At 36.5% G+C, this 22,657-nt stretch overlaps 1 protein-coding gene across 3 annotated transcripts in view; it reads left to right on the plus strand.

The window, feature by feature from the left end:
• The window catches only part of MIGA1 (mitoguardin 1), an 89,042-nt gene extending 70,500 nt beyond the window's left edge, over positions 1-18,542 (plus strand). For all 3 annotated transcript variants that reach the window (XM_024734659.1, XM_024734657.1, XM_024734658.1), the window contains exons 9-16: positions 2,721-2,839; positions 3,096-3,168; positions 4,304-4,390; positions 5,804-5,902; positions 8,869-9,003; positions 10,102-10,155; positions 13,062-13,178; positions 14,918-18,542. In XM_024734659.1, coding sequence (XP_024590427.1) covers positions 2,721-2,839; positions 3,096-3,168; positions 4,304-4,390; positions 5,804-5,902; positions 8,869-9,003; positions 10,102-10,155; positions 13,062-13,178; positions 14,918-15,136 — 903 coding nt within the window. In that variant the 3' untranslated portion in view covers positions 15,137-18,542. The remainder of the gene's footprint in view (positions 1-2,720; positions 2,840-3,095; positions 3,169-4,303; positions 4,391-5,803; positions 5,903-8,868; positions 9,004-10,101; positions 10,156-13,061; positions 13,179-14,917) is intronic.
• Positions 18,543-22,657: the final 4,115 nt, after the last annotated feature.

Raw genomic sequence — 22,657 nt, forward strand, 5'->3', positions numbered from 1 at the left:
TCAAGTTAAAGCATTTAGCCCAGCATGGGTGCACATGAAGTGCCAGAACTACAGCATGGAGAAACACTTCTGGAATAGTAGAGTAAAAACTTCCAAAGATCTCCTCCACAAAAGCAATGAAAGCACTGGCAAAAGTTGTCAAAAATCAAAATATTCAGAACTCTGAAAATTAAACATTTGTAAAAATTCAAGGAGGATTTATTCAAGGAAAATAGGTGAACCTCCATGAGAACAGTAAACTTTGTAAATTTTTAACTTGTTCTATTTCTAGCCCTCTCTCCACAGTAGTCTTGAAAACCAACAGGTTTATAACTGTCTATGGTAACTGTGAAAATCAGGGGCTCAGCAGCCACTGGAAGAAACTTAATGGCTTTGGAGCTTCCCAAAAGTCCCATCACTAGAGAATCGTCACTATTTGGCTTGTATGGCAGCTCCTTGCAAAGCTCCATTCTCAGGACTTGTCTTTATTTGACCTGACCTTGAGCTTGCTCTGTGCAAAATTTCTATCCCTAGAGCCTTTGTTGAAAAATATCAATGGTAATTGTTTAACACTGGAGCTGCCTCATTGCCCAATTTTTAAAAGGAAAAATTGGGCAATGAGATGTTTATAGGGAGCTTTGAAAAGCTCCAGTGTATTTCTGAGAATCTAGAAGGCCATAAGCGTGTGCAGGGCTATGCATGTGTCCAGGAAAGACCTTAGAAGTCCCTAACCTCTCACCTCTGGCCAGCCTTGATGCTCTGCACAAAAGAAAAAGTTAAGGCAGACAAAAGAAAACAAACAATTAATTGGCATTTATCAAAAGTAGAAACTTTTGTGCTTTAAAGGACACCAAGAGGGGCTTCCCTGGTGGGGCAGTGGTTGAGAGTCCGCCTGCCGATGCAGGGGACACAGGTTCGTGCCCCAGTCCAGGAAGATCCCACATGCCGTGGAGCGGCTGGGCCCGTGAGCCATGGCCGCTGAGCCTGCGCGTCCGGAGCCTGTTGCTCCACAACGGGAGAGGCCACAACAGTGAGAGGCCCGCGTACAGAAAAAAAAAAAAAAAAAAAAAAAAAAGGACACCAAGAAAGTGAAAAGACAGTAGAACGGGAGAAAATATTTGAAAATCATGTATCTGATAAAGGTCTTATATCCAGAATATATAAAGAACCATTACAACCCAAAAAGAAATAGACAAATAACCCAATTTAAAAATGGGCCTAGGATTTGAACAGACATTTTTCCAAAGAAGATATACAAGGGCCAATAAGGAGATAAAAGATGTTCCACATCATTAGTCATTAGAGAAATTTAAACCACTTCACGCCCACTAGGGTGGCTATAATAAAAAAAGATGGCCAATAACAATTGTTGGCAGAGGTGTGAAAAGATTTAAATCATCATACATTGCTAGTGGGAATGGAAAATGGTGCAGCCACTTTGCAAAACAGTTTCCTCAAAAAGTTAAACATAGAGTTACCATCTGACACTTCCATTTTTAGGTATATACTCAAGGGAATTGAAAATATAAAAGACTTGTACATAAATGTTCAAAGCAGTCTTTCTTATTCATGATTATCAAAAAGTGGGAACAACCCACAAGTCTATCAGTTGAGGAAAGGATAAACAAAATGTGGTGTATCCCTACAATTCAGCCATAAAAAAGAATAAAATACTGATATATGCTGTGTTACAGACGAACCTTGGAAACATTATGCTATGTGAAAAAAGCCAAACACAAAATGCTGCGTATTACTTGATTCAATTTATGTGAAGTTTCCAGAGTGGGAAATTCCATAGACACTGAAAGATTATTGGTTCCCTGGACCTAGAGAGAAAGGGACATAGGGAGCGACTGCTGATGGGCAGAGGGTTTCTTGTTGGCATAGTAAAAATATTCTGAAATTGGAAAGTGGTGCTGATCGTACAACCCAGTGAATATACTAAAAAGCCACTGAATTGTATACTTAAATGGGTGAATTTTATGGTATGTGAATTATCTCTCAGTAAAGCTGTTATTAAAAGCAAACAAAAAACCTCTACAGCGTCCCATTTAAATGGATCACCTGGTATTGAAAAATAAAATCACTCCAGAGTTTTCCTGTTAGCTGGCAACTCTATTGTGTTTGCAGTGTTTTTTCTTTTTTGTCATCATTTTCTTCTTTTTCACATCTTTATTGGAGTATAATTGCTTTACAATGTGTGTTAGTTTCTGCTGTACAACAAATTTGTTCTTTTTTAATGAACTATCAGAATGCTGGAATTTCATTTGTAGAGTTTTTATGCTAGCCATAGGTACATGACTATTCTTCAGTTATACAAAGGTTAGTCGAAGCTACATATAAAAAAAAATTCCCTAGAATTAGCCAAATTGAGATTATTACAGTGTTTTTGTAGACAACTTTACTTCATTTACAATCATGAGTTATAATACTTTTAAGCATTCTTTGGATCATAAAATTCTCTTCTTTTTTTTTCAATGCTTCATCATCAGTTTTTCTTGTTGGTAAACTGTAGCTGTATTCAAAATTAACTATAAGCTTGTTATAAAGTTTTACTCTTTTTACAACTGAATTTTGAAATAAAATGAATTCAGATATTACTAGCTATAAAATCTTACTGAATTATTTTCACATTTTAATAAAATTGAGTATATTTTAATATTAGCAAGATCCTATTTTCTATTTTTTATAGTTTTTCTTCTCGTATCAGTGTAGTCTGTTTTAACCCACTGTATTCTTAGCTTGCAGAACACAAAGAAGTACAGCATATCTACAGTCTGGAGTCTCTTTGCCACTGCCCTTTTTACGAAGAGGCCATGCATTTAGTTGAAGAAGGAAAAATTTACTCAAGAGTGCTTAGGTATCATGCTTATGTTTATAAAAAATATTAAGATGCTATTGCTATGTTTGTATGATATTTGTTAAAAATATTTATTAGAATAGGGGAAAATATGTTTTTAGGCTCAAAAAAAATTATTTTTACATGTTTTGTCAGTACTGAAAAGACATGTGTTTTTTTATTAAGGTCCCAAGGTTAAGCCTTGTTCGAGTCCACATTTGTAGTAGGCTTGATCTTAAATGCACTTTAACAGTTGTCTCCCCTGTTTATTACTTAGAACTGAAATGTTGGAGTGCCTAGGAGACAGTGATTTTCTTGCCAAACTTCACTGTATTCGACAGGCTTTTCAGGTATTTTTTTTAACAGTAAGTGACTTCACCCAGCCACTCATCCCCACCCTCATGCCATAGAGTCCAGCTGCATATAAACAGGACAGCCCTGTGCTCTTTATTATCCTTATTCCTATTGGCAAATAAAAAGTCTGCTAAGTTTATTTTTCCTGCCTGCTGTTTCCCTTCATTTGTCTTCATTTGTCATCCTCTGCTATAACTTCCTGGGTCTACCACATTTTGTCAAAATAGAATATTTTGATGCTAAAGATGTATGTGTATAAATTGCTGCTTAAAATATAGATCCTTTTTCTTACTGTCAATTAGCATGTGTTCTAGAATATTTTTATTTGAATCAGATGTGAAATCATCGATTTCCTAAAATGAAATAAGGTCATTTAACAACAAAACTATCTTTATTTTTCTGTGTTTTGGAGTTGTATAATATTTTTTTTGGATTTTCTAATATGAAATTGAACAGAATTTAAATTCATATTTATCTCCCTTTAATCTTTTTTATTATATGTTCAAGAGCTATTTTTTAAGTATTTTTCTTTTTTAAAACAATTTTATTTGTTTTATTTATTTTTGGCTGCGTTGGGTCTTCGTTGCCGTGCACGGGCTTTCTCTAGTTGCGGCGAGTAAGGGCTACTCTTCTTTGCGGTGCGCAGGCTTCTCACTGCAGTGGCTTCTCTTGTTGCGGAGTATGGGCTGCTTCTGTAGTTGTGGCTCGTGGGCTCTAGAGTGCAGGCTCAGTAAGCTGTGGCACTTGGGCCCGGTGGCTTCTCTTGTTGCGGAGTATGGGCTGCTTCTGTAGTTGTGGCTCGTGGGCTCTAGAGTGCAGGCTCAGTAAGCTGTGGCACTTGGGCCTAGTTGCTCTGCGGCATGTGGGATCTTCCCGGACCAGGGCTCAAACGCGTGTCCCCTGCATTGGCAGGCAGATTCTTAACCACTGCGCCACCACGGAAGCCCTCAAGAGCTATTTATATTTTAGTAACTTAGGACCTTTTCTGTGGTCTGCCTGCTGAAATAGAGTCACATGCCATGTATTGACTGTATTTGGGTTATTTATGCATAGGTATGCTATAAAGTCAAATGTCCATTCAAATTAATTATAGGTCTCTTTTTTCTTTGTTTGGGGATGGATATTTTTCAGGTAATTCTTTCAGAAACAGCCAACAGGATATTCCTTGCTGAAAGTGGGAGGAAAATTTTATCAGCGTTAATTGTAAAAGCACGAAAGGTAAACTTGTTTTGTTGGCAGGTTTTTTTATTGTTGTTATTTCAGTTGAGCTGAAGATTAAGATGCATTAAATTTTTAATAGAAGAAAATGTTTTTGTAGATAGTAACAAAGGTTCACATATTGAAAATAAATAACCCAGGGACTTCTCTGGCAGTCCAGTGGTGAAGAATCCACGCTTCCACTGCAGGGGGCATGGGTTGGATCCCTGGTTGGGGAACTAAGATCCCTCATGCCGCGTGGCATGGCCAAAAAAATAAGTAAATAAATAGCCCAAAGAGCATTGATTTCTACTTGGGTTCATTTATTTTCTTTGTATAAAGTTCACACTGTTTTGATCAAGTTGATAAATTATTCTCAATTTGCCATAAAACTTGTGAATGTCATGGTAAGAATTATCGTTAGATCTGCTACTACAGCCACCACTATTGTTATTTCTAATACCTCTTCTCTTACGTCCCTCAATCCTGTTCAGTAAGAAGGTTCCAGGAAGTAGTATAGATCTCAGAAATCTGGAAATACAAATTGAGCTGCCTCTTACTCATCTTCATGGGACTGACAGAGGCAGAAGCAATGGCAAGAACTTTATGAAGACTGAGGAACCACTTTCCTTTATGCAGGTTGTGTCCAGATGATGAGGGAAGAAACAAAAACCAGACTTTCTCTGAGCCCTTTGAACACCTGGTTTTCAGACCCAGTCCCTTTGAACCTCAGTTCCCTCATTTGTAGAATAGAATTTTATTTATAGTACCCTATTTCAGAGAGTTCTTACGATGATTAAATAAAGGATAAATGGGAAAGCAAATTTTTAAAAAATACAACATAAATTTAAGGTGATATTAACTACTTGCAATTCCCAATGTAAATCTTTTTTTTTTAACAAGAAACAGAATGTTTAATGATTATATGAAAAAGTTCCATAGCATTATAGTCAAAGAAATTAAAATTAAAACAACACAGTAGCTTGTTCTGCCTATCAAATTGCTACCACTAGAAAGACAATAAACCCAGTGTAAATCTTATGTTGCTTTCTTGGCCTTCCCAAGGCAGATAAACCCACTGATTTGAACTAGAGTTCCTCCAAAAGGAATAGAACTGCATCAAAAGCATCGTGTAGTATCTGCTGTAACTGAGTTTTCATCTTAAGGACTGACCTAAATAAGCACACATATTTGAGTAGTAAGCAGTTTGCATATGACATTTTACTTACATTCTTAGTCTTGGCTTCTGCAAAATGTTGGACTAACAAAATATTAAATCAAATGAATATGGCATCCCTTGAAAGTGCGTTTTAATTCAGTTACCTAATAGAATGAAGATCTAACAAACTTACTTGAAGAGTAACTTATTTACTTTGTAGGCTTGAGCCTTGTTATAAAGTCGGGCTTAGGATTAAAGTGTGTTTTCTTCTACAGAATCCGAAGAAGTTTGAAGATGTTTTTGATGAAATGATCTATTTTTTAGAGCAGACTGATCACTGGGATAGTACTGAAATGGAACTTGCTGCTAGAGGAGTAAGTTCAAATTTTTTATAATAGTTGTCCCCCTTAGTTATTTACTCAGAATATTTACATAATTTGAGGCCACTGTTTCCTTGTCCTTGTTAAATGACAGTAAAACCAATTGTGTGACGGTGGCTATGACAGAGTCAGAAACAAGAGCAACCACAGTCTTTATACATTGAGGCAGCAGATGAAAATACTATTTTTTTAGGAAGCCCTTCATTCCTTCTCTCCCTCTCTTCCATCCAGAAGTCAGTGAGCAGGCCCAGCAGGGTGGTAATGGTAGCCTGTGCAAGGATTGTTTCAGGTAGGACGGTGGCAGCTCAGTGGGGCCAGGGAATTGGCTGCATACACAGGATCAAACAAACAATTAAATATATGAAGAATGATCAGAGCCAGATAGCTCACTGTCAGAGAAGGGAGGTATAAAGAAGCTAGGATTGGAATTGGAGCTGTCAGTGTGAATTCATAGTTTACAATATAGATAGATAGATAGGGAAATAAATAGAAAGGTTTGCGTATACATAAACACACATAAGCTTCCTAGCTCTATTCACTGAGAGGGTCTGGGAGCAGAAACACCTCAAAAGAAATTATTTCTAGCACACAGATTTTAACTTCTAAGTACCACTCTCCACTAAAAGGAACTAGGACTTCTTGGAAAAATGGCTGATTTCTGCACTGGGTTAGAGAAAGCACATGATGAGCCTGGAATATTTTGTTGTTATGGAAGCTAAAAGAATGAGTTTGCAAGGGACTGAAAGGCTTTCTAGGCAGAGAAGACAGTAGGTGCAGAAACACGGAGGCACCATCTTTCCTTCTCTGGTGTTCCCTCACTCAGTGAAGGAATTGGCATCCGTTCAGTTGTGCAGGCCCGAAACCTGGGACTCATCCTTTACACGTCACTGGTCCTCGCCTACTTTATCATATTCATCTCTAAGTTTTGTCAATTTAACTCCTATATATCTTTCAGTTTCTGCAACTTTTCTCTGTTGCTGCCGGCCCCGTGGTAGTCTGAGTAACTGTTGTTTTTCTCTGGGCTACCCCAGCGTTTTGCATTCCCGAATTTCTTGCCTGCTCCTCCCCTCCTTGCGTTCACTCTTCCTCCTCTCTGTTCTGCTCTCCACATTTCTGCCAAAACGGTCTTGAACAATACAAATCTGAATATTACTCAGCCATAAAAACAAAATGAAATCTTGTCATTTGTGGCAACATGGATGGACCTAGAGGGTATTATGCTGAGTGAAATAAGTCAGGCAGAGAAAGACAAATACTGTATGATTTCACTCACATGTGGAATCTAAAAAACAAAACAAATGAACAAACTTAACTAAACAGAAATAGAGTCATAGATACAGACAGGTAATTGCCAGATGGGAGGGGGATGGAGGGAGGAGAAGAAATAGGTGAGGGAGATTTAAGAGGTACAAACTTTCAGGTATAAAATAAGTGAGTCACAGGTATGAAATGTACTGTGTGGGGAATATAGTCAATAACTATGTAATATCTAGACTAGACTTATCATGTTGATGATTTTGGAATGTATGGAAACATTGAATCACTGTGTTGTATACCAGGAACTAACATAGTATAGGTCAATTATACTTCAAAAACAAACAAACAAACATAATCATAGAAAAGGAGATCAGATTTGTGGCTACCAGAGGCAGGGGGTCAGGGGAAGGGGAATTGGATGAAGGTGGTCAAAAGGTACAAACTTCCACTTATAAGATAAATAAGTACTACAGATGTAATGTACAACACATTAGAGATAATGAACACTGCTGTATAAATATGAAAGTCATTAAGAGAGTAAATCCTGAGTTTTCATCACAAGTAAAACAGTTTTTTTTCCTAATTCTTTCGTGTTGTATCTGTATGAGATGATGGTGTTCACTAAACTTACTGTGGTAATCATTTCATGATGTATGTGGGTCAAATCATTATACTGTACACCTTAAACTTTTACAGTGCTGTATGTCAATTATGTCTCACTGAAACTGGAAAAAAAGTGAAATAGATTCATGAGTTACCGAAGATTAAAAAAGAAGATCTGATCATCCATCTCCCCTCCACCACTACCCCCCAAAATACTGTGAGGATAAAATCCAAAGTCATTAACCTGGGCCATAAACTCTGCAGGAGCTGGCCCTTCCTCCTGTCTCTAGGCACTCGCCCCCGTGCTGTAGAGAGCTGCGGCACACTTTCAGTGATACTCTTTGGCTCCACATCACTGTGCTTTTTCTTACCTTCAAGTCTTTGACAAGGTATTTCATGTACTTGGCTTGCCTCACTCCTTGAAAAAAGCCCTCACTGACATCCAGTCTAGATTAGAAGCTCCATCATAAGCTTTCATAGTACCGTGTACTTTTTCCTTTACTGTGCTTATCACAGTTTTAATTGTGTATTTGTGGAATTATTTATTGCTGTCTTTTCCCCACTAACCTCTAAGCATATAGTTTGCTTACTGTAGAAGTCTCAGCACCTGGTACAGCATGTAGTACAATACAATTTGCATGAATGAATGAAAGAGCGAGAGGTTCATGATGTGGTGGCGAAGACAGGCAGATATACCAGTAACTAAATGACGGAACAGAATGAGCATTGTGGATACCATAATATTCGGTGGGCCAAAAAGTTCGTTCGGGTTTTTCCTTAACATCTTATGGAAAAACCCAAACAAACTTTCTGGCCAACCCAATAAAAGCATGAACAAAGAACTCCTAGAATAGAGTGGAGGGAGAGATTAATTTCACCTGATAGGATCTAGGAGGGAACAGCTGTCATGTGAATTATAATTTCTGGTGGTGAGTTGTTCTCATAGTTGTCTGTCTTCTTCCTCTGTTTCTGTCAGAGATATAATCTGATTCAGCTAAAAATGTACTGCTGTTGTAATGTATCAGTATGAAGCCCTGGCTCAGACTTCATTTCAGCTCTATGTAGTAATAATTTCTGTTTTAACTTATAATTTAATGCAGGTGAAAAATCTAAATTTTTATGATGTTGTTTTGGATTTTATATTAATGGATTCCTTTGAAGATTTAGAAAACCCACCCACATCCATACAGAACGTAGTAAATAATCGCTGGCTAAACTCCTCCTTCAAAGAAACCGTAAGTGGTGGTTTACCTTTCTCAACCATTTAAATTTGATGAAAATTAGTCAGAATTGGGAAGATGGGGACTTCCCTGGTGGATCAACAGTTAAGACAATGCACTCCCAACGCAGGGGGCCCAGGTTTGATCCCTGGTCAGGGAACTAGATCCTGCATGCTGCAACTAAGAGTTCGCACGCCGCAACTAAAAGATCCCACGTGCTGCAACTAAGACCCAGTGCAGCCAAATAAATAAATATATTTTTTTAAAAAAATAGGAAGATGAATAAGATTTATATATATGTGTCTGCCTGTAGAACAACTGTTATGGAAACTGAGCTCATCCTTTGATATTGGGATCAGATGTGTATGATATATAACATCTGAAGATGAAATTTTCCTTTTGGCTCTTCTGTCAGTCCCTGCCTTGACCTGGAGGACCCAGTATTTCTTCAGATCTCAAAAAACACTTGGGTTTCAAACTAGTTCAGGCCTAACAAAAAATTATCTGTAACTGAAATGGCTGTATGACTAAACAAATATAGCAATTTCAGTGAAAAGACGATATATATATTTTTGGAGGAAAAAAATATATATATATTATAATACTTTTCCTTCAAAGTATGTTTTAACCATAAAAGATACATGTCTCCATTTCTGTAACTGATTTGGGACAGTGACGTTGATCGAAGTGGGGTCATGCCAGAGTAGGGTCAGATTCCTTCAGGATCCACTTGGGTGTTTTTGTCCCTGTCATTATGGTTATGTTTCTTAGTTCTTTATTTGAATAAGAATGTTGGTTCAACTCACAGCTATTTCCAGCACTACTATTCTTGAAGAAAAAAATATTACTTGAACTATAATTACCAAGTTCCTTGTCACCGGAGTCCACCCTTTCTCTTCTGGTGGCTTTGTATTTAATTTTAAAATTTATAAACATCTTTTCATTGATATTTACAAACAATAGAAGGAGCATGGACTATTTCTTTTTAGTTAATGTTTTAAACATTTTAGATCTTTAAACTTTGAATTTCTAATTAAAGTCACTCTTTTCTAAATGGAAAGTTTATATAGTTATAAATTTAAATCTTGCTTTTTTTCCTCTGTATATGTTTAGGCTGTGGCTTCAAGTTGTTGGTCAGTGTTGAAACAGAAAAGGCAACAGATGAAGGTAAAATTCATTATGTCTTGGAGTTCTCTGTAAAGTAATTTGAAGCTCCTGTCAAAGAAACTTGTGAGTCAGTGTTCAGCGGGGGATGGCAGCTCATAAGCACTGTCCCTCAAGCTAGATGAGTGATCTTTTGGCACTGGGTTGGCTTCTCTGTTTTTAAAGTTGCAAACAGCGCTAATAGACTTTTTTTGTTTGTTTTTTCACTTAATGATATTTTAAGATTCAAAAAATTGTTTAGGGCTTCCCTGGTGGCGCAGTGGTTGAGAGTCCGCCTGCCGATGCAGGGGACACGGGTTCGTGCCCCGGTCCGGGAAGATCCCACATGCCGCGGAGCGGCTGGTCCTGTGAGACATGGCCGCTGAGCCTGCGCGTCCAGAGCCTGTGCTCCGAAACGGGAGAGGCCACAACAGTGAGAGGCCCGCGTACCACAAAAAAAAAAAAAAAAAAGAAAAAAAATTGTTTAGCATAGTGGATTCCACTTCATGTAATCCAGTTGAGAAATGATGATTGATTAGCTGGTTTATTCAACTGAGAGCACCTACCAAAAAACATCTCAAAGTCATATCCTGCTCGCACGCTCCGCACCCTCCAGGCTACCTCACCCACCACACACTGCTCTCACATACACTCCTGTGGTAAAGGAGGATGGACTCTGGGGTGAGGCTGCCTGAATTCAGATGCCGCCTACCAGCTATGACCTCAGGCAAGTCTTGACCTCTCTATGCCTTAGTTTTCTCATCTCTAAAGAAGAGCATAGTTTCCACCTCATGGGGTTTTTTGAGGATTAATGTAGTGTCTTAGAACAGTGCTTGACACAGTGCATTATGCACCTGTAGGTTATTATTATTTTATTATCATTTGCCCACTGACCTACAGTATTTTGTCATGTCCATATTTCTAAGTCTGAGCCTTATACCTTTGAGATAGTATTGCCAAGTGCAGTGTTTCTGGAGCATAGTTCTCACAGCATCTGCAGAAGGTGCTTGTTAAAAATAATTCTGGAAACCATATATTTGCATAATTCTTGTTTCAAAGATGTTGTACAGGGTTGTATTGTACAACATGGGGAATATAGCCAATATTTTGTCATAACTGTAAATGGAATGTAACCTTTAAAAATTGTATAAAAAATGATTCTAAAGACCCTGTGTTTTTAGCAAGCTCCCCAAATGATTAGAAACTCTAACGTCTGAGAACCACTGGTTTAGGGCTGGGGAACAGACTTGTAGACTTAGGTTTGATTTTCGCACTAGCAATTATGATCATAGGCAAGTTACTGTCAGCTGACCTTCAGTTTTCCTGTTTGCAAAATGAAGTTAATACCTGCCTCATAGAGCTGCTGTAAAGATGAAATGAGATAAAACATAAAATTAAGAGTAAATATAAAAAAGAGTTTAATAAGTAGTGGTTTCCATAATAATAATGATAGTAATATTATTATCATTATACGTAACCTAATTTCTTACTTCTTAGTATAAATCTCATGCCTTGGACTAATATTCTTCCTGTATCCACAGATAGCTATATATCTTACGTCTTGGGGAACTATTTCCTATCCTGGAATGTCGTACTCTATCCTGTCTACTTAAATAAATTTTACCTACTGTTTCAGTTCACGTTATTCCTTGGTGAAGCATCACTCTTCTACTTCGGCCTATGCTAACTTCATACCTGTCTGAATTCCTATTATAGTTAATATATATAGTTAATATAAGTATGGGATTTAGAATTTTAATATATGCAGAACATCTCTTAGACTACAGTCCATGTATCCGTGATAACTTTTTGGCCTTTACTAACTAGCTGTATGTGAGTTAGGATAGGTTTTTTTTTTTTGCGGTACGCGGGCCTCTCACTGTTGTGGCCTCTCCCGTTACGGAGCACAGGCTCCGGACGCGCAGGCCCAGCCGCCATGGCTCACGGGCCCAGCTGCTCCACGGCATGTGGGATCCTCCCAGACCGGGGCACAAACCCATGTCCCCTGCATCGTTAGGCGGACTCTCAACCACTGCGCCACCAGGGAAGCCCAGGATAGGTTTTTTAACCCCTCTGAAGTCTCACTTTTTACATGTTAAAATGATATTAACATGACCTAATTTTTCAGGAACGTTTTATTAAATTAAATAGAACCTAGCATATTATCTGGTATATGGTGGGTACTCATTAAATAGTAACTGCTGTTATAATATATTTTGAATTTGAGGTTTAAAAGATGTCTTGGAGCCTGTAAAATAGAAGATAACTCCTCCAAGAGACAGGATCTTAAGGCATACTTATCCCCAGTAGATGCTATGACAAAATCTCACAGGATGTTATTTAACAAAGGAAATTTAGAAAGTTATTAATAAACGTAGAGAGTTTCCTAAATCACAACTGTACGTATTACTATTTCACAAGAAGGTGCATTGCCTAATTAAATGCTTCAATAATATCTGGTTCCTTAACTAAAAGTTAGAATTCTAGTAAGCATATTTTTGTGCTTAATCAATTAAAAATTCATTTTAGTCTTTTTCAGATAATCTAATTAAGTGATTGAGTAGAATTTCTTAAATTCTACTGAACTAGCTAAAACCATGTTGGTCTCATTCATCCTAAAAATTATAGTGCTAAGGAACATTGTAGCATTCTTGTTATTGCTTGGTTACAGCACTGTGATTGCTTTTTTATGAGGTAAAAATGCCTTTAAGAAATAATGTTTTCAGCAAAGTGAGCCTGTTGGCTAGGATATGAAATCTACTTAAAGCATTCTGTGACTCTAACAGTTACTTGTTAAGTGTATTAACTGTCTTATTAGGCTAGCTTATCATTGACCCTTGGTCTGTCCTCAAAAAGAGCTGGTCATATGATGGATAGCAAGCAAATGCAAGAAGGTAAAAATAACTTGATTCTCCTTTACTTCGTAACAGATCCCAGATGGATTTTTTGCCCATTTTTATGCCATTTGTGAGCACATCAGCCCTGTCCTAGCCTGGGGTTTTTTGGGTCCTAGAAATTCTCTCTATGACTTATGTTGCTTCTTTAAGGTATGTTCAGTCATTGAATCATTTCTTTTTTCTAAACTGAAAAACAGATAAAGTTTTATTCTGTTTGGTTTTGGTTTTGTAGAAGAATATTATTTAAATGTAAGATTATAAAAGTCACCCATGCCAGTGAAATAGTATTATATAGATTTGGTGTTTTATCCTGGAGAAGATTCAACGAGTCCATTCACCTTATCAGTTCCTTCTGTAATGTGTACATGTTCTCATGTGTGTTACAATGTTAAACAAATTGCTATAGACAGTTCTGCATGCCTGGACACTTCTGAAATTTGTAAAACAAATAATATCTGTCTTTATTGCACATGTGGCAATTTAGAAATAAGTTCTAGTTAAAGGTAATATGAATGATAAAATCCCAGCTGTGAGAAATAAGGTGGGAATTTAAAATTGTATTCCAAAGTCAGCAGTTTAAATTTACCAAAACACAAGTTGCAGCTTGTTGCAGAAATTTCTGCCTGGCACAGTGCCAAGAAAAGTCTCACTATTTAATAGTCCTGAATTTAGGCTGAGTTTCAAGGAGCAAATAAAAGTAAACATAATCAAGTATGAATTTGAAAGTTTTTGATGTTTGAAACTTTGGATGTTACTCTATACCCTTCACTTAAAAAATTAAATTATTTTGTTTATGTGCCGTTAATGTAACATTTATGTAAATGGTTTAGGACATTTTTTTTTTTTCCTGTCATTGAAAACTCAATTTTTGATTAATTTACTTGACCTCTCAAGTGTAAGGTATGTGTTTAGAGGGAAAAGTTTGGACTGGGAATTAAGTATGCCATTAATGAGCACTCTGATTGTGGGCAAATCATGCTTTGTCCTCCTCCTCTTCATAAAATGAGGGGTCCATATAGGTTGATTGCCAGCGACCCTTCCAGATATAAAATCCAATGAAATCTATGAACTGTGCCTTCTTAGTACTTCTTAACAGTTGATTTCTGTAGGAGAGAAGTTAAATATTCCTGTTTTTTTGTTCTTTGGAATTACTTTGTTTTCCATCTTGGCATAAGAACCCGAGACTGACTTAGTAGTATACAAGTTGCTTAAAATGGGTTTCAGCATAAGTATTAAGTTACTGAAGTGAAATATTCTTCACGATCTTCCACTGATTTGAGACCTGAAATTACTTTTATTTGTCACATGTCAAGTCATTTTTGGTACATTTGAAATTTATAAGTTATAATTATTGGAAATAGTTTACTTTCCTGTCTTAAAGTAGTACCAGTGCCCATAGGTAACAATGAAAACTTCAATTATTGGGAAAGGACTAATAGTAGCCCCTTAGGTTTATACAGTGCTTTAGTATTTACCAGCATTTCCCAGAGATTTTTTTTTTAACGTCTTTATTGGAGTATAATTGCTTTACAATGGTATGTTAGTTTCTGCTGTGTAACAAAGTGCATCAGCTATACATAAACATATGTCCCCATATCTCCTCCCTCTTGCATCTCCCTCCCACCCTCCCGAGATTTTTTTTTTTAATCATTACATCAGCCCTGAGTAGTAAAAATGACAGGTAGTAATTATCCCTTATTTTACAGAAAAAGAAAATGAGACTCCCCAAAAAGGTTTAATCACTTGTTCAAGGTTCCTTTTCTATTGAGATTTGAAATTAGTAGTGGAACTGACCCCTAATTCATTGTTTGTTACAATATTAGTAACTATTTAGTTTTAATATAATTTTGGTCTAATAAGTGCCAATTTGTTTTGTGTTCATTTTCCAGAATCAAGTTCTTTTCTTTCTCAAAGACATTTTTGATTTTGAGAAGGTGCGCTACTCCAGTATAGAGACTTTGGCTGAAGACCTCATGCAGTTGCTTATTCGCCGCACTGAACTTTTAATGGCCTATCTTGGAGCCGACGCACTGAGGCATACAAGTAGCTGTATAAGTAGTCATAGTCATGTTATGCCCAGTGGCCTATTAGAAGCCAAAGTACAATAAGTACCATAAAAATCAGACAATTTCAGTGTGCTATGAAATATTTTAAGGTAACTATTGATTTTGTAACATATATTACACAGAATTGGTGGATATGGACTCAGGGAGGGAAAAAAAACCTAGTAAAGAATGAGTGATTGTACTGTACTTACACAGAAGTTCTGTCATTGAATCCCCATGTAGTGTATCCAAAGTGATTTTTTTTTTTAATCTTTAGGTAATAATCTTTGTGAAATGTATATTTTACAGAAATACTGCTTGAATTGAAACCAGTACTTGGGAGTTAATTGACTTGTTGTCTTGAAGCTGTCTGAAATGTCCAGTTTCATTCTCAGAAGCTTTGTTTTTATGCTTTGCACCTGGAATATATATACTTTAGCCAAGACTTTTATGGCCCACACATGCAAGAATATATTACTCCTAGTGTCAACAAAGTTAACTTTGCCTGAAAATGTATTTTTAATTGTAAAGTTATTTGTTGTTTAATCAAATTTAGGCAGTAGTGGTGTTTAATACGTACTGCTTATGTTATTGCTTGTGCATTTGCTTAAGTATTTGAATCAAAGAAATTGTAATAGCCGAGTATCGTTACAGAACGTTTAAACGAATTGCCACCGAGAAGTTTACAAGTTTATATTAGATTTACTGAAGTTTCCAAAATACATTACAGTTGGTCCTATGTTACAATAGAGAGACTGAAGAAATTTCTTTTATCTTGGTATAGATTAGAACATTTCCCTTGAATGAATATTGATTAAAAATATAACACTTATTAACTATGACAGGCAATTAAAATTTTTCCATGTAGTTTTGAGACCATCTCCCAACATCCTAGGGTATTAATCTTGATACAGTAAAATCATTTCTTCTTTCTCCTTATGCAAAACTGGCTTTTAGTTGTTTCTACAGAGAACTTAGCACACTGAGAATTTGTCATATTATAACCATATTTTTAAGTTATTCATTGATACTTTGAATCTTAGGGAGTTCTTGAAGGTTTTTCCCCCGAATATAGAACAAAATATTTTTTAATGGTATGGAAGTATGTTTCCTGTCCTTTATGATAGATGTATGAACAAGTGGGTTGTTCATATGAATAAGGTTCTTCAGAGTATATTAGATACTTTCAGAGTTGTATTAATTTTGTGTGTAAATCATATGCCACTTATTTAGAGTGGCTGTCTGAGTAAAACAATAGATTGGATTTGTTGATTTTGCTCCTAAAGTGGGCTTTATTCATTTTAGGAGTGAGTTATCCAGAAGGATCTAAAATATATTTTTTTAAATGCATTTTTAAAGTGCCTAGTTTCCGATGAATGAATAGAAAATGAAAAGTGGGGAAAGAAGCATAATCTTTTAAGGTTTTAAGTTTATATATGTGCCAAATTTATGTAATATTAGTTACAAAATAGGACATTCAGAACCTTTATGCTGTTTGCATGTACTGTGTTCCATAATGTATAGGTTACAACATTAAACAATATGAAATATTGCTCTAATATTTTTTGAGTATATAGTTCCTTGACTTTTCTTACACATATTACATATATTCTTAATTTAACACTTGGCTGTTCATAATTCTTACTGTTGATGGAGGAGTATCTTTAGAGGTATCAAAGCTAAAAATTGCATTATGTAATATTTTACTTTTTAATTTGTATCCTGTATTTTGGTTTCTTGTTGAGGTACCACCGGCCTTGAATGATTCACACACGTACACACGTGTGCACACACCTATTCCCATCATTGTATAAGCAAGATAGTTATTGCTTATGTTAATTTTCCTGTTTGGGGGGCTGAATGTTTTAAGCTGTGGTTTTATAAACAAAGCTATAAGTAAACTTAATTACTTTTTTATTTGAGGAGGATATTGTTTGAAATCTGTTTTGAAGAATTGCACTATTTAATAATGCTGCTAGTACATGAATCAACTCTGGGAAATTTATTTCATCAGGTAAGATGAATGGCTTTCCAGAAGGTGTTTTTGCTTTTACACTTCACCTTAAAAAAAAAAAGAAATTGCCCATATTTAAGAGCATATCAACCTCAAATTCAGTGCTTGAGGTTGGTTAGTTTCTGGTCATTTCAGAAGCTACTACCTTAGTAAGAGGCTTTCTATGTGGCCTTTGACTTAGACAAGAATGACCAAATAGACTTTCAAGGTAATAGGTATAGAAAAAACCCTCTCTATTATAAGGGAAGAAACTTGACCTTTCTAAAGAAACAGCTCTTAAAAATGTTTCTGACCACTGAAGAGTACTTGAGGCATATGTTCCAATTTCAGTTTGCCTTGAAATTGGGTTAAAAGCAGTTTTAAAAAATAAAAGTAAGTAAATTAGTCCAGAGCCTTTTAGGATAAAACCCTATTTAACACTTCTTCATGGTAGTATTATCAGAATATTGCCTTTGCCACCGTGAGTTCTACCATCTACTTGCCTATGTGAATTATAAGAGGACCTTGAATTAATCATGAGAAAATGGATTTTTTTTCCTCCTGTTTTCTGGAAGAAAAAAGATAAGTGTTCAGGTGATTTATATTTGATGATTTTTTTTTCTATTTTGGTTTCCCTACATCTTTGTTCAACTAAAAGTCTAGTTATTTATTCTTGCAGGATTGTGATATGTTTATTAAATGTCAAAATGAAATTCTTTTTAAAAAGAAGGCAAGTTTTTCATAGTGTTATAGTCAGCTCCAAAGAACTTTTTCCTTCTCATAAAAAATTTTTTTATTTGTATATATTTATTGTGATTCTATTAATTTGTTGAATTAACTGACTTCATAAAAAATATTTACAAACTTTTTCTTGCCTTAAGATGTAATATTTTCCACTTAAATGATTATCTAGGGAGTGATTATTTGCATTACAAAAGAATTCTTTAGTTTATCTTTCCTTTAAACCTGTGAGATAGGAATGCCAAAGTAACATTTAACATACTTCTCTGTGACCTTTCCTAATTAGAAAGTTTAAATTATGTTCATAACATAATTTGCTTTTATTTTAATATGAACACATATTAGGAAATTATTTGGAATATATATTTCAAAGTGGTTGTAAGAATTAGGCTGAATTAAAAAATATATATTTTTTTGCTTGGATTAATCAAATTTAGAAATACCTCTGTATGTGAGACTTAAGAATTTGTATAGTCTGTGATTAATGGAAATAAGGGCATCCTTTCTTTGTTCCTAATGATTATATTATGTTATTGTTTTGCTTAGTTTGAGAACAACCGTGTATTAGCTTTACTTGGCTGATATCAGTAAATGTGTCTATTTCCTATATGTAAGGACTGCACTTATTAATTTATGTAAAAGTGAAACACTACAGTAGCAGAAAAAAATAGCACTGGCTCTTTAGCCAAAATAAGCACTGTAACATGGCTGTATTTCTACTTCTGCCAAATAAAAAAGTGATGGTACATCTTGCTGATGTATTGAATATTTTATACAATGCTTATATATATTTGCAAGGTCACGCTTGTCTCAGCAAACCCTACCTACCTTATGGGAGCTTTCAGTCTCCATAAGACCACATATACAGGCATGGAGAATACAGAACGCTGCAGAAATACTGAAATCAAGTGTAAAAGCATGTTTTCTTTATGCACTAACTGGGAGAGAAAACAGTTTTGTGATCAATAAAGGCAAAGTACTTGTGGTTTTTTATTAATAATTTAAAGTGTTTTGGTTAAAATTGCCATCAAACACAATATAAATTTATCTTATTGATGTACGTGCATCCTTCCCTATTCAGACATGCCCCTTGCCCACCACTTCTTGGTTCAGGTACATTTAGTCAAGGAGAGGGATGCTGCCTGGGCACCACTGAAGATACCGGATGGTGAGAAGGGTTTACCTCGTTATAAAAACAGTATTCTCGATTTGGGACTTTTTAATGAAGAGGTTTATTTTAGAATAAACCTGTACAGTATAGATAAATGTGTATAGTTATACTTTTAGACTGTTAAACTAAACATAAACTTAAGTATATTACTTAATAAACGAACCATACAAATATGGGTGAAATTTTTTCCTAGCAAGGATATAGGGTTGGAGATGGAATGGGAAACCTGATCCATGTCTCAGTCTCATCTTCTGTTTTCTTTGTCATCTGCCATCCTCCTGTTGTCTCATGCCGTCCTCGTTGACCCTGCTACATGAACTTAATATTTTGCCCTTTAAACATGTCACTCCGAATTTTTATGTTTGTCTAAAATACTCCTCTACAAGAGTCTCAGTGTCCTATTGTTACACTCTTTGTAGGGCTTTGCTGGAAATCGTTATAAACTCACTTGGTTTATCCAGCTGTCTTTCCTACTGTCCTTGCTTTTGACTTCTATTTTTTATGTAGTGTTTCTTCCTACACTCTGTATTCTGTAATACTTTAACCTGCCACTTCTCCTTTAATCTCTTTCTCTCCTCATGCTACTGACATCTTTGATCAGGCTGCTCAGCTCTTTTGTCTGATGAGGTTCTTTTTTTGTTTTTTTTCTACCTTTGAACAGTGAAAAACCCCTAAGTAACCTTTATCGTTTGGGCAGGAAAGGACTGAATTCCAGTACAGGAAAAAAAAAAAAAAAAGGAAACCTTCCTTCTATGATGCTTTTTATTCTGTACTTAAAAGCCTCAGCAAGGCAACTGGTATATCAGATACCACCTCAACATTTTGCTTTTAACTGTCTCTTATGTGTGTCACAAAAGGCTTTCACAAAGTATACTTATATATAGATTACAGAACTTTTGTAATTTGCTATCTGAAATAATACCATAATACTTAAATATAGAGAAGAACTTCGACATTTGAAAGCACCTGAAATATGTGACTTCTAGAATTTTGCTAATTCTTTTATTTAATAACACTGTGAGAGAATAGGCCCAGGGACTTTAAAAAGGACTGAGTGCTTAATGTGGTAGCAGATGGATAATTTTTTTAAAAGTAGGTTAAAGTGGGTGCATTTGTTATCTATTGCTGCGTAAAAAAAATCCCCAAATTTAGCAGCTTCAAACAACGAACATTATCTCCCATAGTTTCTGAGGGTTGGGAATTTAGGAACGGCTGGTTCTAGTGGTACAGGGTTTTAGGGTCTGTCCTGAGACTGCAGTCATCTGAGGGTTTGACTAGGGCTAGAAGATTTGCTTCCAAGATTTGCTCACTCACATGGCTGTTGTCAGGGGGCTTTAGGTCCTTGCCACGTGGGCCTCTTAACAGAGCTGCCTGAGTATCTTTAAAATACAGCAGCTGGGGGCTTCCCTGGTGGCGCAGTGGTTGAGAGTCCACCTGCCGATGCAGGGGACACGGGTTCATGACCCGGTCCGGGAAGATCCCACATGCTGCGGAGCAGCTGGGCCCGTGAGCCATGGCCGCTGAGCCTGTGCGTCCAGAGCCTGTGCTCCGCAACGGGAGAGGCCACAACAGTGAGAGGCCCACGTACCAAAAAAAAAAAAAAAAAAAATACAGCAGCTGGCTTTCCCCAGAGTGAGTAATCCAAGAGATGTCAAGGCAAAAGACACAGTATCTTTTATAACCTAGACTTGAACAGGACATACCATCACTTGTGCCATATTCTATTAGTCACACAGACCAACCCTGACACAGTGTGGGAGGAGATTACACAAGGGTGGAAAGACTAGGATCGTTTGGGGTTATCTTGGTGACTGGATATCACACCAGGGAATCATAATAAATTGTGTATAGATAATGTAGACATTTTAATTTTAAATGAATATGTGCACATTCTTGGACCAATCTTTTGAGGGAGGGTGAAGGCCTTTACTGGGAGTATGGATCTACTGGGTATTTTCAGATGTCTTTGTTGTAGAAACTATACCTCAAAATCGTCATCTGGGTTTTCCAGTTTCCCTTATTTAAAGGAGAAAAAGTTACATGAAAAGCAATGAGTCCCAAATCCCCCTAGGTTTTCATAATTTTCTACCCAATCTTACATTTGTCTTCCCCACACCTAGCTTGATGGTAATGTTTATAAGCTATTTGCTTTTATTACGTCTTCAAAGCATTCGACTTAGCTTTTATAAAAACTATTAACTGTTTAGTTTTGCTTTGGTATTTCTTCCTTTTTGTAATGTTTGTGTAATTTCAGTAACATGCAACTGATGTAATCAAGAGTGAGAACAAATCTAATCGATTCATGATAAATATACAAGGAATGTTTACACAGATAGACAAATCTTGGATTTCTAATCGTCTTCTCAAACTTAGCATGTCCAAAACGGATCTCCTGACCACACCAGCCTAAACCTCCTCCCCATCTTTCTCATCCCAGTAAATGAAAACATTTTTCCAGTTCCTCAGGCCCAAAACTTCTTTTCCTCACATCTCACACTAAATCTGTTACCAAAATCCTACCAGTTCCACTTTTTTTTTTAACATCTTTATTGGAGTAAAATTGCTTTACAATGGTGTGTTAGTTTCTGCTTTATAACAAAGTGAATCAGTTATACATATACACATGTTCCCATATCTCTTCTCTCTTCGTCTCCCTCCCTCCCACCCTGCCTATCCCACCCCTCTAGGTGGTCACAAAGCACCAAGCTGATCTCCCTGTGCTATGCGGCATAATTTCTTTCATCAGTGTCATACAATTTTCTGCATACCGGTCTTTTGTCTCCTTAGATAGGTTTATTCCCAGATATTTTATTCTTTTTGTTGCAGTGGTAAATGGGAGTGTTTTTTTAATTTCACTTTCAGATTTTTCATCACTAGTGTATAAGAACGCCATGAGAGACTACTACAAGCAGCTCTATGGCAATAAAATGGACAACCTGGAAGAAATGGACAAATTCTTAGAAATGCACAACTTGCCGAGACTGAACCAGGAAGAAATAGAAAATATGAACAGACCAATCACAAGCACTGAAATTGAAACTGTGATTAAAACTCTTCCAGCAAACAAAACCAGATGGCTTCACAGGCGAATTCTATCAAACATTTAGAGAAGAGCTAACACCTATCCTTCTCAAACTCTTCCAAAATATAGCAGAGGGAGGAACACTCCCAAACTCATTCTACAAGGCCACCATCACCCTGATACCAAAACCAAAGATGTCACAAAGAAAGAAAACTACAGGCCAATGTCACTGATGAACATAGATGCAAAACTCCTCAACAAAATGCTAGCAAACAGAATCCAACAGCACATTAAAAGGATCATACACCATTATCAAATGGGGTTTATTCCAGGAATGCAAGGATTCTTCAATATACGGAAATCAATCAATGTGATACACCATATTAACAAACTGAAGGAGAAAAACCATATGATCATCTCAGTAGACGCAGAGAAAGCTTTTGACAAAATTCAATACCCATTTATGATAAAAACCCTGCAGAGGGCTTCCCTGGTGGTTGAGGGTCCGCCTGCCGATGCAGGGGACACAGGTTCATGCCTCGGTCCGGGAGGATCCTGCATGCTGCGGAGCAGCTGGGCCCGTGAGCCATGGCCACTGAGCCTGCCGTCCGGAACCTGTGCTCCACAGTGGGAGAGGTTATGGCAGTGAGAGGCCCA

The sequence above is a fragment of the Neophocaena asiaeorientalis genome, unplaced genomic scaffold (assembly GCF_003031525.2).
Source record: "Neophocaena asiaeorientalis asiaeorientalis breed wild unplaced genomic scaffold, Neophocaena_asiaeorientalis_V1.1 scaffold15, whole genome shotgun sequence".
Classification (NCBI taxonomy): domain Eukaryota; kingdom Metazoa; phylum Chordata; class Mammalia; order Artiodactyla; family Phocoenidae; genus Neophocaena; species Neophocaena asiaeorientalis.